The sequence below is a fragment of the Lonchura striata genome, chromosome 3 (assembly GCF_046129695.1).
Source record: "Lonchura striata isolate bLonStr1 chromosome 3, bLonStr1.mat, whole genome shotgun sequence".
Taxonomy (NCBI): Eukaryota; Metazoa; Chordata; class Aves; order Passeriformes; family Estrildidae; genus Lonchura; species Lonchura striata.
The window spans coordinates 61,408,192-61,423,041 of NC_134605.1; the positions used below are offsets into that span (position 1 = coordinate 61,408,192).

At 35.7% G+C, this 14,850-nt stretch overlaps 1 protein-coding gene across 11 annotated transcripts in view; it reads left to right on the forward strand.

Annotated features, from left to right (window-relative positions):
* The window catches only part of PTPRK (protein tyrosine phosphatase receptor type K), a 376,330-nt gene that overhangs the window by 338,553 nt on the left and 22,927 nt on the right, over positions 1-14,850 (forward strand). For 3 of the 11 annotated variants that reach the window (XM_021547162.3, XM_077782215.1, XM_077782214.1), the window contains exons 15-21: positions 740-781; positions 2,920-2,949; positions 6,588-6,748; positions 8,850-8,885; positions 11,312-11,323; positions 12,474-12,658; positions 14,381-14,468. In XM_021547162.3, coding sequence (XP_021402837.2) covers positions 740-781; positions 2,920-2,949; positions 6,588-6,748; positions 8,850-8,885; positions 11,312-11,323; positions 12,474-12,658; positions 14,381-14,468 — 554 coding nt within the window. Of the gene's footprint in view, positions 1-739; positions 782-2,919; positions 2,950-6,587; positions 6,749-8,849; positions 8,886-11,311; positions 11,324-12,473; positions 12,659-13,431; positions 13,489-14,380; positions 14,469-14,850 lie in introns of those variants that run through there. The other 8 variants (XM_021547167.3, XM_077782217.1, XM_077782222.1 and 5 more) reach the window with 4 other exon arrangements.

The following is a 14,850-nucleotide window of genomic DNA, read 5'->3' on the forward strand; positions in this document are numbered from 1 at the left end:
TGCACTTTTCATGTTTTAACCACTTAATGAATATTATTTTCTCTATGCAGCTCTAATGAATTATTTGTATTTGTATGTTACCCAACTTGCAAAATAATGTAATTTTATACCTCTATTTATACTCTTGTAAACCTGGAGTTTTTTTCTTAAAAGTCATACTGCATCACTGTAAAATTATCTAGTGAGTCCTTAGTGCATGAAATTGTTTAAAAGTGTATTAATTTGAGTGAATTTAAATTTTTTTCAGTGCTTTCTTAGACAGTAAGCAATATCGCCATCTTCTGGCATTGTTCAATGCTATCCCTGCATCCCAATCCTCCTACCTGTAGTAACTTGTGCTATCCTATTGCTTGGTCAGTGTTTCAAAGCCTAGCCTTCCCAGTAGTTGCAACTCTTTTAACCTGGCATAGAAGTCCATAATATGTTCTATAATTCCGTAGTTATTGTATAGAAATTAATTCCTCTCTCTCTGTGCACCCTCTCCCTGGCAGTTCCCCTTCACGTGGCACAAGCTGATTTCTCTTGAATAGAATGAGCCCTTTGCCTTCCCATGGTGTGCATTGTGTTCCCTTGCCTTTTTCAGAAGTTATAATAAAAAGTATTTTCGTGATTGTTGCATATATTCCTCTGAAATGCAGCTTGCTATTATTTTTATAGATGAAGATCATTCTATATGTTATCATTGCTGGTTTGCATTAGATTTTTTTAATTTATTGCCTTTTTACAATTATCCCTGGAGATATATAACTTGGAGAAGAAACGTCTGCATTAGAAACATTAGGTATGCTTATAGTGTTCTGTGTTAGTTAGCTACATATGTGATTTTTCCCAAAAGTGCTTTTACTTTTCTCTGTTGTTTACCTCTGTGGCTGAGAATTTGCACATATGCAAAAGGTCCAACTCATCATGTACAGAAAAGACATACAGTTAGCCTTTATAGTTTTATTTATTTACATGACTCTCGAAAAACAAAAGTAAAGTTGTTTTTCAACTTTTAGAAGGAAATCTCTATATTGTAGCTTTGTAGCATGGTATGTGCTGGGAAGTACCATCTTATTGAGTGTTACAGTGGTTCCCTTACGCTTCATAGAAAATTCTCTGTGTGCACTTGTGTTTGTGTGTGAGAGAGAGACCAACTAACACTACAGTGTGTCAGTCACTTCCAGATGTGATTGACTAGTTTTGCAAATAACAAACAAACAAACAAACAAATCCATGTACACATTTTTCCTATAATTTTGCCTCTTCCATTCAGAGTCCTTTTAGTCTCAAATTATCACTATTGAATTGTTTGACCAAAGTGAGTTAATTATATCTGTGAAGTGATATTTTTAAATTTCCGTTTTTCCCCCTTTCCCTCCTCAGAACCTGTGAAGGTAGTATCCTTTTAGAAATTAACATCATTCTATAGCACATAATATTTCTAAACTTCTGTACTATTTTCTATTCTAAATAGGTGAGAAATTAACCTGCTTAATGAATCTTGAATATTTGGCAATTTTCCATTACAATAGTTTAACTGATTGTCTATTGCATATGTTGTAGGTGTCTCCCTCTCTGCCTTTAGTGAAAATGGGCACTTTTTTATACCAGCTTTAGTCAAGGTCACTTACAAAAAGCATAGAAAAACTGTGTTCCTGAGTTAAATCAGTCCGTCTAGTGAACCAGGTCAATTCATATAATGAAGGCAGAAACAGCTGCAAAAACTCTGACACATTCACACATACAAAAACACTTCACTTAGTTGTGGTGGGACTGAAAACCGATCCGTCTGAATCACCCTCTGTAGTGTACCTATTCAGTGATCCATTATGTAGTATCCCTTTTGGTACCCGAATTGACCACAGCTTCTTAGATGGAAAAGTCAATAAAACCATGGTTTCTGCATTTTTATTGGTTTATTAAGTCATATGCACAGCCACCACTATCTCAATCCGATTAAATACAGCATTACATTTTATTGAAAAATGGAGTACTAAGCAGTTTTGTTCATGAGCTTGAGATGTTTTAGGCTTTGCCTGATCATTTTGTACAAATTGGTTTGAAGTTTTCCTGAATGAAGCTCTTAACAGCTTTTAAAGACTTCTACTGGAGTAATCAAACCAGCTAAGAAAAGGGATACTGCATCTTTAACAAGCAATGCCATTTTTATTTCCTATATCATTGTTGGACTATTTCCAAATGTCCTTCATTTCCTTCCATTTGTTTAACTTCCATGTTTTTAATGCTTAGCATGACTACATCAGCATTTTCAATTGTAAGATTTGAAAAGAAAAGCATATGTTTGCATTCAGAAAATGTGTAGTGGATATGCCAGTACACATATATCTGGAAATGTGCAGTTTTCTTTAAAATGTGTGTACTCATATAGCTACACATAGTACGCATACAAACATATATGTATACAACTGTGTACTGACAAATATGTTAAAGTGAATGACAAGAAATTGTTCTCTGATTAAATGTATCTATTGATGGAATCTTATTTTTTGTGACTGAAAAGTAAAAAGCATATCTGCTGCACAAGATTTGTACACAGCTGTTCATTTGTCATGACATCTAGGCGGTAATCATTATATTATGCTGAACTGCATGTTGAAATTACACAATCCATTTAATTTTCAAAATTTTTGGCAATAAGTGAAATATCAGCATGTAATTTTCTCAAGTGATCTTCCTAAAAAACAAATTATTTTTATACGCTAGGGTTTTTTAATTTTGGTTTTTTTTTTTTTTTTTAATTGCATGGCACTGTAAGGCTAGTTTGTGCATGAGCAAGTTGAAATGCTAACCAAAGAAACATGAATTTTTCAACTTTTTTTTTAAACGCACATTTCTCTGCTTTATTGGATGTGACAGAGTCACGCTTTTCATTCACCATTGCTTCTCTTTTTCCACTGTCTATGATTTGCTTGCCAGGAGGAGCTACTATTCTTACTCCTACTATCTGTAAGTAGAATATGGGTGACTTACTATTTTATGTGTTTTAAAGATGCAGTATCCCTTTTTAAAAAGAAAAAGAGTCTCTATAATTTTTCCAAAGAGTTTTATTGATAGTTATCTTTCCTTGTTCTCAGGCTTGAAAAATTGCTTGTATCATTGTTGCTGTTGTTCTTACCCTGTTGTTTCTTTTTTTAAAGGGATATTGTATTTCTAACTGTATATTGAGACCTTAGGTTTTTGCTACAGTTTTTTCCATAACTATCATTTTAATTTATTATGATCATAATTTAATTTGCATTATGATGCACAGCAACACATCACACTAAGGAAAAAAAGATCTTTTCCCATTTCCTAGTTAGTGAAATGTGCCAGTAAATCACAAACTATATGTTCTTGGAGTAGCAGTTCAGGAGTGATCTTGTGTACCATTTTCCTATGCAGGTTGTAGGCAGGTGCCAAACTTCTATAAATAGTTTACCGTCTGTCTCTTTTGAGTTCCAGGTGCTTTGCATACACATCTTAAAGTGTGGATCTTACTTTATGGCATTGGTTTGCATAAAAGTTTTGCTTCATTGAAGCAAAACTGGCTTTTTTATACTTGTTGACCAAATGAGTTTTTGTGAGGATTCTGACAATTTTGGCTGTGATTGAGCAAGCAGTTACACACATCCTTCATTTCAGATAAAGGCATAAAATGCTTGACTTCAGAGGAGTTCTGAGGATGCACTTGAATGCTTTGATGAACTGCTGGTGTTTGATAATAATGTTCTCCCACATTTTTAAGCAGAATTAGTTTACTTCTTTAAACAACCTTAAAAATAAATTTAAAAAAAAAAAGATAATCTGGTTTAGCTAACTGCCTTTCTCTGATTTATTGTGACTAATTATAATTTCCTTGTTAAATAGCAATTCCTTCTACTCAAGATAATTAACCACACAGTTTCATCCAATGATGGAGAACCTTTCCCCTCCAGCCACTGTAACACCCACCTGAGCAGATTCATCTAACAGAATCCTTTAGCAGATAATGAGAATCATTTATGCTTTCTGTCAGCCTCAAGTTCTTTAACCTAATGATTCGCTTAACTATCACGAAGCATAGATTGCATGTGGCTTTAACTGAGTGAGAGAAGATAAAAAAAAAGGAAAGGAAAGGAAAAAGAAGTTGTCAAACCCCAAGGGAGCCCAGAGCTGTTGAACAATAAAGCTGTCCTCCCATTTCCCAGCAGCTCTGGGTTGCAGTGCTAGAACACAATAGGCCTTTTTAGGAGTTGAAGCAGAGAATAAGAATTAGAAAGTAGCTACTGTAATAAGCTAATAACACAAAAGCCTTAATAGCTGTTGATTTATTTAGCATGGCTAGCAGGTTTTGTTACAAAGCGATGCTTCAAAGAAAAACTTAATATCATCAAGAGATGAGATGTAATAGTCTTTTTGTTCTGTTTCTGAGATGACGTTAGAAAAAGGTGATCTTCAGTGTATAGAGACGGTTTGAAAGGCTTTGAAACTTAAAAAACTACTTTGAACTAGAAATCCTAGTTTTGTGAAGGCTTTGATAGCATTGGGAGCCAGTTATAAAGCTCAAGCAGTTTCACTCTTGGAAGTTCTTATGGTCTTCATTTGTTCAACCAGAGCATCATTTAAACCAGCGTCTCTTAAGTTGAAAAGAACGTGTGGAGTAAATGTATTAAATAAAGCATTTTAGGGGGGACATCCAACAGATTTTTATTTCTCATGTAACAATTGATACAGGAACCCATCAAACAATAGTTTCATGAAAAACAAAGATAGGTTTAGAGACCACCTTTGGGATTTTTGTAGTAAGAATGTTACTGAGTAGTAATTTTCCAACTGTTCCATCAAAGGAGAGGATGGAACAAAAGGGGGAGGAATCTGACAAAATAAGGACTGAGTCTGATTGGTGGAAGAATCTACTATTCACAGGAGAGCTTTGTCCATCCATATTCTGCACCATGGTACCTCATTGTGAACCATGATGGTTAACTTAAGAAACAGCCCTGTAAGATTTTCTTAAATATGTGAAAGCATGAAGTACTTCTTGCCCTAGGCAACAGTGTGAATTATCCCAGGACTTGACAAGTAAATTAATGGATAATTTACACTAATATTCTTCACAGAATCCCAGAACAGTTTCTGTTAGAAGGAACCCTGAAGATCATCTAATTCCAAACCCCCTGCTGTAAGCAGGGACACACCTTCCACCAGATCAGATTTCTCAGAGCCCCATCCCACCTGGCCTTGAACACATCTAAAGAGGGGAGCCTCTCTGGGCAGCTGCTGTCAATGTCGAACCACCTTGACAGTAAAGAATTTCTTCCTAACATCTAATATTATAATATGTAATAAGTGCCTAATATTATCCTTGTCTGCTCTTAGAATGTGCATGGACTATTTAAAGTTGGCCATCCTTTTAGTAAAGAGAAATTTAGGACAAACACTATATAAACAATTACCAGGGCATTTGATGTTATTCTATGCAGAAAAACCTTATGAAGATAAGCTGTGTTTTAAACATACATTTTCAAGAACTCAGTATATTAAGTGATGATTGTGTCTCTCCCATGTGGTGTGAGATTTATCCAATTAAGCAGGTTGGCTACCTACTGTACTATAGTCATGGCTTCAGCTGAAAACAGGGAGATTTCAGAGCAGTTTGATACATGTTACAGGTTTCTGCAGAACCAAGGCACACCTCATGCTGCTCTGCATACTTCCTGCTACTTGAGATACATGCTTGAAGTTACAATTAAAATATATTATCTGCTCCCATCTGACTCCTGGAGACAGTGAAAATCACTTCCTGCTCTTTCTCAAAAGGGATGAATTGAGTGATATTTCCGAAACATGCACTTTAAGAGCACTTGCTATTACTTTGAGGGGCTTAGTTGTACAGATTAGGTTGATCTTTAACTGTGATACATTCAGAGTGTAAGACTGCTAATGTCAAAATTGCAATGTTCCCAAACTGCATGAGAAGGTAGAATGATATGAGTGGTTTTGTTTTTCAAAGAACCAAAGTACCAGGACCATAGTGTGGTATCCTCTCGTATCTTGTGTATTGAATGGGCAATACAACCTTTTACATAAAACGTAATATAAATATTTAATAGAAATATTTAATATAAATATGTATTGAATGATTATGCTTCTTTTGTTACTTCATCAGTTTTTTGACTAACAAAGTAATTTAGCAGGTTACATGACTCTTTCCCAACACAAGCAAGGGGAATGAATTATCCATTTTTAAAATCAAAATAGATATTTAAATGGAGATGGTTGATAAAACTGCATGCACGATGCTTCTTATTTGTCATTTCAGTTAAAATGTAATTATATTCTCTAATTTGTGTATATTAGTGTAATTACTCCACAGGAAAAAAATAACATTGCCAGAGTACAGAAGTAAGCACTTCCATGACAGCATTTGTGTGTGTACAGAAAACACAAGACCATGACTGTTTCATAGCAGGGTGCACAGTTTTATCATACACTGAAAAAATTGCACACAGGGAAGTAAATCAAACTTATCAGTCACTCAGGATTATAGAGAATGATTACTGTAGACACTAACATTCATCTAATATTAAGGTGGTTTACTTTTTTTTTTTTTTTTGGCTGGGCAGCAAACTTGCAAAGAAGCGCAAGGATGCCATGGGAACCACCCGTCAGGAGATGACCCACATGGTGAATGCCATGGACAGGAGTTACGCCGACCAGAGCACTCTGCATGCAGAGGATCCTCTGTCTATCACGTTCATGGACTCACATAACTTCAGCCCCCGATGTAAGTAGGCAGTGATAGATACTCCAGAGTGTAGGTGAATATAGAAACACAGAAAACAATTCTGCTTTTTAAGAAAAATTGTTTTATGCTCTGGGTTTTCCAGGAATGATGGTAGAGCAAAAGGTTGAATAGGGATGTTTGTATGTTGTCATTATTGGATTGTGGCAAATTATTTAATTAAATATTTGCATGTGCTTTCATAATTATATTTGTTTTAGGGAAAGTATCATACTTCCAGAATACCTTAGCTAAAACTTGAAATTGAGTTTTCCCTCATGAGATTATTTAATGCCAGCATGTTAAATATTGCTGCACAACACCATGTCTGTAATAAGTAATAATATGAGGTCCAAATTAATTTCTATTTTTTTGGCAGTAAGGACATTACAACAGAAGGAAACATTGACAATTTTCATTGCTATTTGTGAATTTAGGAACAAGCTTGTTAATATATCTGCAAATTGGTTCATATTTGTATTCATTTTTTGTAGATATGCCGACTGTCTAGTTTGGAAAAAGTTTGGGTTTCTGACTGTTAAGGGTTATAGCTGCCAGTGTTTAGCACTCTTGACTCCCAACATCATCACTATACCTTGCCAAAAGCAAGGTACTCCACTGGCAGACTGAATATTTCAAAACTAGTCTATAAATTGCAAGGGCATACAATTCTACCATGGAGCTGGTAGGAACCTGAGCTTCTCACAGCTCCATGGACTTGGCTTTAAACAGATCTGAGCAGTATAAGCTGCTTCTGAATTGCCACCTTTTGTGAATGACACTCCATGTCTCTTCTCGTCTCCCATACTGCTCACCATGCTTTAGCAAAATACATCCATTAAGGCTCTTAAGCTCTTTTCTGGTTGTTCTAAGCAAAATGGGTTTTAGAGAAGGGTTTATTGATTGGTTTGTTGAAGCTTTCCAAACTTCTAAGTGCTAACATTTTAAGTGTCTTGTAACCAGTTATAAATGGGAATATCAACCTGGTGTTTTTTCTACAGTTTTGGCTGGAACAGCTTGAAAAGTCTCCCAAGTATGATGCTTTATTGGCATTGAAATTTGTTGAGGCAGGATTGCAGAGACAATTTGATGTGGCTTGTGATGGTGGATCCCAGACTAAGAATTTGTCAGGAATTTACATGGCTGTTAGTGATCCAGGGCTGCCAGGCAGTCAGGCAGCCTTTCAGATGGCCTGATGTGATTCCAAGAACCTATGAGCTCCTGTCACCACAGCTGTCCTGGTTGGTTGGCAAAGAAGTTGGACACCACCAGTTTCTAGCATCCTAGGAATGTGATTTTTTGTGTATTGGAGGATTTGTTTCTTCTGACCATTGTCTGTGCTGAGACAAGTCTTCCAAGCTTTCAGGGTTTCCTGCTATGTGACAAACTTTCAGGCAGATTGTTTGAGAACTAGAGCTTAATTCTGTAACAGACATTTTGATGTTTTAATTTTTTGTTCCAGACTGGAACAAAACAGATCCTGGATTCTGACATTTCTGTCCAAAGCACTGCATTTATCTCTGCATGGTTCTAGTTGTGATAACACAAGATAAAATTATATTAATTTTATTCAGACATCTGCATCTGTGTATCTGTGATTTTCCTATATTCATTATGAGCAATCTCTTTGATACTGAGCATTAAAAAAGCTATTAACAGCAAAAATATATATAATTTTTGTAATTACCTGGAAAATTTTATAGAAATACCATTTTATTTTGAGAGTAGCTATTCAGGTATTACATGAGAGGATGGGTTTAAAATGAAAGAAGTGAGTTCTATGAAAGTGAACCTTTATTGTGAAGTGAAAAAAAACAATAGTGTAGGAGGAGTCCTTTCAAAAACTAAATTGCATGTAATGTCTTCTTTATTTCATTTCAGTAAGGATCTCCTGGCTCTTATCATTACATTTCTACAGTCTGAAATCACTGCCTTGCATACCTCTTTTATTGATGATGTTTTCTGGAACTGTATTCATTCTGGTTTTCTCTTGTAACAAAATTAATGGAGTTTAGTTATCACTTCGTCATACTCTGAAGTTTTGTTCTTAAAAATACACAAATTAAGGGTAATGTGTTTCTTCATGGGCTTTGTTTTCCTACAGTGCCCAATGATCCACTTGTGCCGACAGCTGTGTTAGGTGAGGACCCTAGTCCTTCATTATCCGTTCCTGCATGAGTTCTGTCTCCTTGCATGGTTGAACATTGAAACAGCTTGTTTTATGTAAAACTATGCTGTTGCCAGAAAATACTTCTACACTCAGTTCATCAATTCAGAATTAGACTGACAACAATTTTAGAGTAAAAATTATTTTATGTCCTCATTAACAAGTTATTCCTAGTCATTGCTAACTGAAGATTAAATGAGGAAATATGTAAATGGAAAATACTAAAATTTTTCTTCCCAGAGCTTTGAAACTAAATTCCAATAAACTGACATGTGAAACTAGAGCTTTATTAAGAGATCATTAAAAACAAAATTCAGGTCCACATTAACATTTTTTGGCACCTAAAGTTCAATTTTCTAAGTAACAAGAATGAAAAGAAAAACAGAAAACAGAAAAACTTCTAGAATATCTAAGAGGAAACAAGAACTTTCTTTGCATGTTCTGAACAAGTACTTCTGTATACCTATAAAATCACATCATTCAATTGGCATTAAGAAGTAAATTTTTCAGCTTTGTACTTATATTAAAAAGAAGAACATACATTGAAATGGCTGAATATGTCTATGCTCAGATAATACTGAATGCAGGTTTTACAGATGTTTTTTAAAAATAAAAAGATAAAAATATAATTTGTACCCAAATTCTTCAATGTGCAGTATTGAGTTTCAGTCAGTTGCTGCTGTTATTTTAGCATAAAAGACAAAAATCAGAAAGTAGATGTGAATTAGACATGCTGAAAATTAGATTCCTAGCAGTAAATCTTAAAGGGACCTGGGAGCAATGAAATCCCTTCTCTGTTTTGAGGAGGGATATTATACATATAATACAGATTCATTCTGGGAATTGTCTTATTATGTTTTAAAAATCTGTAGCAAACAGAATTTTGCTCTTGCAGTGGAATGTTCCAGTGCCTCAGTCCTCCTTAATAAGAATAAATTTAGATTCATATTAGTAATATTTGGGATCCAAAGGTCAATCTTCTGAGTATTAATTACTACTAATTGGGTGTTGCTACTAAGTATTATTAATGCTCACCCCTAGTTTTTCCTAACTAGGCTAATCTAGACTAAATTTTCATTGCTGTGGCTTGAGCTATTTCCTTTTGAGAGACTCATAGAAAATATGGAAAAGTAGCACATTTCTGTCCTTTCAGAACCGACATTTTTATGTTGAAAGGCTCATGTCCTCAATTATTTCTCTTTTAGTTGAATTTAACCCAATTCTTTCACTCATCATCATGTAGGAGACATTTTCTAAATTTGTTGTCATTATTTTCCTCTGAATGTTTTCTAGCTTCCCAACTCATAAGTTGAATTTTAAATTGCAGTGCCTCAAATCATTCTTGCAAGAAGTCTTAATGCTGAGCTGAGTGGAATAGGTACCCCCATACCCCCCTTTTACTGTTTATGTTAACTGAACTGTATTTTCTCCTTTTTATTGTGTTCATTTTGCATTGAGTTACATGTTAAATTCACAGTTGTCATTTTCCAGTCCATTACTCCATTTTGTAGTTATATATTTGATTCCCTTTCCAAAACACACTATTGTTGCATTCACCATTCAATTCACCTTGTTGATTTTTGCATGGTCTCCCAAATAATCAAGATAACTCTGGAATTTGATCCTGTGCTTGTGAAAGTGCTCATGGTACCATGAGTAGGAACTCAGTGCCATACTGCCATGGTGTTTTCTGCTGTGGCAGACATGGTCACAGACAGCTGTGAATACCAAGGGCAAGGAACTAAATGAAGAACAGCTTAATAGTTCCTGTCTGCTTTTTCATCTACTGGTAATAATATTCTGGGCATGATAATTTCCTCATATAAGCGAACTATTTATACTTGGAAGAGGTACTAATTTTCATAGAGTGGACTGAAATAGTGGAGAGAAGTGTACAAGCTTTTGGGCACACCATATAGTAAAAGGTGGGTATCTGTAACCTTGTTCCTTTGGAACTGCAACATTTGGCCTACTCCATTTTAATATAGTCTTTTCTTGGCCCAGCATGACAAAACAGTTTTCTTCTGCCTTATTTAGAGAAGAGGAATATTTTAAGGGTTCTAAATCATAGAACATATTTTTTTATATAAAACTCTTATTACTTTGTAGCTTTGCTAGTTTTCTTTTTCTTCATGTATAAGTTATTAATGCTGCTCTTCATTCTGTGTACATTAGCACTAAGTTGGTATGACAATTCTGCTTTTCCCAAGTCCCTATTATTACACTGATAGTATAATAATGTAGCCCTTACATTTTTTAAATGGCTTTCATTGTTACCTATTGAGAAGATTTAACAACTTTGAATGTCACTTCTTTTTAGCCATTTTCTAATATAGTCCTGAAATAAATTTCTTATGTTCTGTTCGCTCATTGTTTTTTGCTGCTTCAATGGGTTAAAGTGCCTATTACTGGTAAGTATTCTATGAGCAACGGGGAGAACTACAAATCCTGAAGTGGTTTGAAATGTGTGATTTAGTGTGGGTAACATTATAATAAAAAATGACTGCAGCATGTCTTTCATCTTGTTAGGCAGGTTAGTGAGGCATAAATTTGGTACTGAAATTAGTAACTCAGGTGACAGTTCAAAGAGTCGGGTTTCTCAGGAGATTTAATTTCAAAAGACATTAATAGTGTTTACATTTTGGTATAATTGTACAAAATCCAACCCTTGGGGAGTTAATTTTTTCATAGAGTGTTTTGCCTCCTAATCTAGATCCTTGCAAGGAAAATGGTTAACTGATTTAAAGTTTAGGAGGGTTGACTACATACTTTTCATTTCAGTAGCTACTTAGATTAGAATTTTGCTTTCTGTTCAAATTCATTTGATCTGATAATTATTAATTTGAATAAAATTACTATTTCACAGAAGGGATTAACACAATGTGATCACTTCATGCATGATCACCTCTCTGACATTTGGTTTTGATATGAGAATTCTTGTAGCACAGAGAGCATTAAAAGAAACTTTTCTTTGCTTATACAGGGCAAAAAGTTGTGACTGAAACAGCACACTGAACTCAAGTTTCATTTTTCTACTAAAATACCTGATTTAAAATGACCACTCTGCAGTGTTGATTCATCTTCCTAAGTGAAGGTGGTGTTCTGAAATGGTGGCATAATTACTTCTCTTTTTTACTGGGTTCTCAGTTTACTCTTAGTTGGCTTTAGACAAATTACATGCTGTTACTACTGTGGAGTTATTCTAATTTATTGTTTAAGGTGTAATATTGCTATTGATATGTATTAGCCCTTAAAAAGTTACTTTGGTTGGTAGAGTCTGGAATTTCCAAGTACATTAATGTCATAAAGTTTTGTAGCATCAAATAAAATGACCCTCAGACATCTTTATTATTGGATGAAGGACTGCAAACTTTTGTATGTGTTTGCTGTTAAATTCTTTTATGTACTTCACAGTATTTATGTGCTGGAGAGTAAGTGCTTTGCCTTCTCAGAAATGAGAGATGTTTTTGAAGGAAGAGGTTCAAAATAGATGTTGATATGTATAGCAGCAGGTTTTACTGCTCTGTGGGTACATAATGCACTGATTTCTTGTGAATACAGACGAAAATCACAGTGCAACAGCAGAGTCCAGCCGACTCCTGGATGTCCCTCGTTATCTCTGCGAAGGCACAGAATCCCCGTACCAGACTGGGCAGCTTCACCCTGCCATCAGGGTGGCTGATCTCCTGCAGCATATTAACCTAATGAAGACCTCTGACAGCTATGGATTTAAAGAGGAGTATGAGGTGAGATCTCCAGTGGTGGGGCTTTGCTAGGAAAAATCCCTTAGAAATGGGCAGCCTTTTTTTTGCATTGTATTGCAGAAGGATGGAACTAAATGTCATGGTTTGAAAAACTAACAGACATAAGATTCTTATATATGTAACCCAAAAGTGAAATAGTAAATGGAGTCCAATGGTTTGGGCCTTTACAACTGCCTGGTAAAAAATCCCTGTGTGTTCCCTAGGGTATAAAAAGAACCTTTTTTGACATATTGTAGGAGGTTGTCACTCTTTTGTTGCTGATCTTTAGTGGAAATGCTATAATAAGTTATGTGAGCTATTTTTAGTGCAGATCTCCTGGATTAGGTTGAAGTAAAGAGTTTAAGCTGCTGGTTTTCCAAGAAGCATTGACTGGAAGCACTCTCCTGATTTATTTTAGCATCTTGGTAGGGGAGTACTGGGACTTAGCTCCAGTTGAGAAGCAGTAAAGAGATAATAAAGGTAGTAACGTCTTGAAGTTCTAATTAAACCTCCCTGAGCACATCTACTTGCAACTTTAATGTTAAAATGGAAGCAAGAAATTCCCAGCCCTGGAGGTAGAAGATGAGTACAGATTCATTTCGGCTCTGATCTCTGAATCTGTTGTGATTCTTTGGGATTAGAATGTCAGGCAAGACACACAGCAAAGATGGGAATGGGATTGCCAAAGTTGCTCACAGTACAGCTAGGTTTATAATGAGTTTTCTGAGTAAGCAATCTCTTCTGACACAGTTTTCAACCTTCTCTCCTTTCTGCAGCTGTCTCTACTGTAAACATAAGAATTGGAATAAATAAATGTGTGGTTTTTAAAAGAATATTATGCTCTTTTCCTCTCTTTTACTTAAACATGCTTTGTTATGCTCTGCCTAACTTCAAGGCTAAGACCAAGTGTCAGCCACTGCTGGGGGGAGGGTGGTCCCTGATGCCATATCAGGTGTTTTCCTGCTTGCTGCTTCTTCTGTTTCTATATGTGACATCTATTCCCTGCTTTGGGCTTCTGACTGTGCATTAAAGTTCTGATTCCATGACTACTGTGTATTTTCTGGAGATAACTTACCCAGGATAAGAGATCATCTGGAAGGAAGGAGTAGCATAGACCTACAACAGCAGTAAAATATCTACGGGCAATGAAGAGAAAGCCAAGGAGAAATAAAAACTACTTCTGTCAATACTGAGAGATCAAAGTTTTAAGAGTTCAAAACTGTAGAATAATTTTGCTAGTGACTAGAGGGAGGGATATGAGGAAAGACAAAAAGAACAATGAACATTGGCAGACGAGAGTTCCTGGTGTCTCTGTAGGAGGGAAAGATGTTTTACTAAGTAATATGTGGAAAGCAATGTAATGTTGTAGTAAACAGGATATATATTACACTGTCTTGTAAAAAGAGTGATCAGTCTCTCTGTACTTTCTCAGTTTACTGTCATTCCTCCATAGCAAGGATGTGTAAGCAAGTTTAGCCTTCTGGCAATTACAGGATTTGAAATCCCTGTGGAGTTCCTCAGTGAGATGCCCATTTACTGGTAGCAGTCAGAGTGACAGAGGCTCCCTTCTTCTCTAGATATTTCTGTACCATGGCACTGCCTGGGTGACCAGGGCAGGCGAACAAATCTGAACTTACTTTATGTGGGGCAGTTCTTTTAAACTGTTATTTCTGGAGATAAATTAATGGTCAGAATGTTTTCTTTCGGAACATTTTTTATTTATAGAGTTTCTTTGAGGGGCAGTCAGCTTCTTGGGATGTCGCTAAGAAGGATCAAAACAGAACAAAGAACCGCTATGGAAACATTATAGCATGTGAGTATCGGTGTCCTCGGTTTGAGCAATTGCTCTACTCGTGTGTTACTCGGGCAGTGCTCTCTCTTCCTTTGCAAGTCTCCGGCGGCACAGCTGCTTAATACCTGCAGCAGAGAAGCAGAACAGTGCCTTTTTCAGCTTCTTTTTTTTTTTTTTTTTTTTTTTTTTGCTGTTGTTGTTCTTCTTCACAGTTCAACTTTCTCCCTTTTATAACTCAGGCTGAATTTCTCGTTTGCATCTCTTTTGTACAATCTGTGGTAAGCATATATAAGCAAGACGCTGGCACTCATTTGGATGTTGATTCTGTTTGTTTGCAATTTGTATTGTTTTACCCATGCAGTTGAACACACAGGAATCACCGTGCTGGAGAAGTCCCTGAATG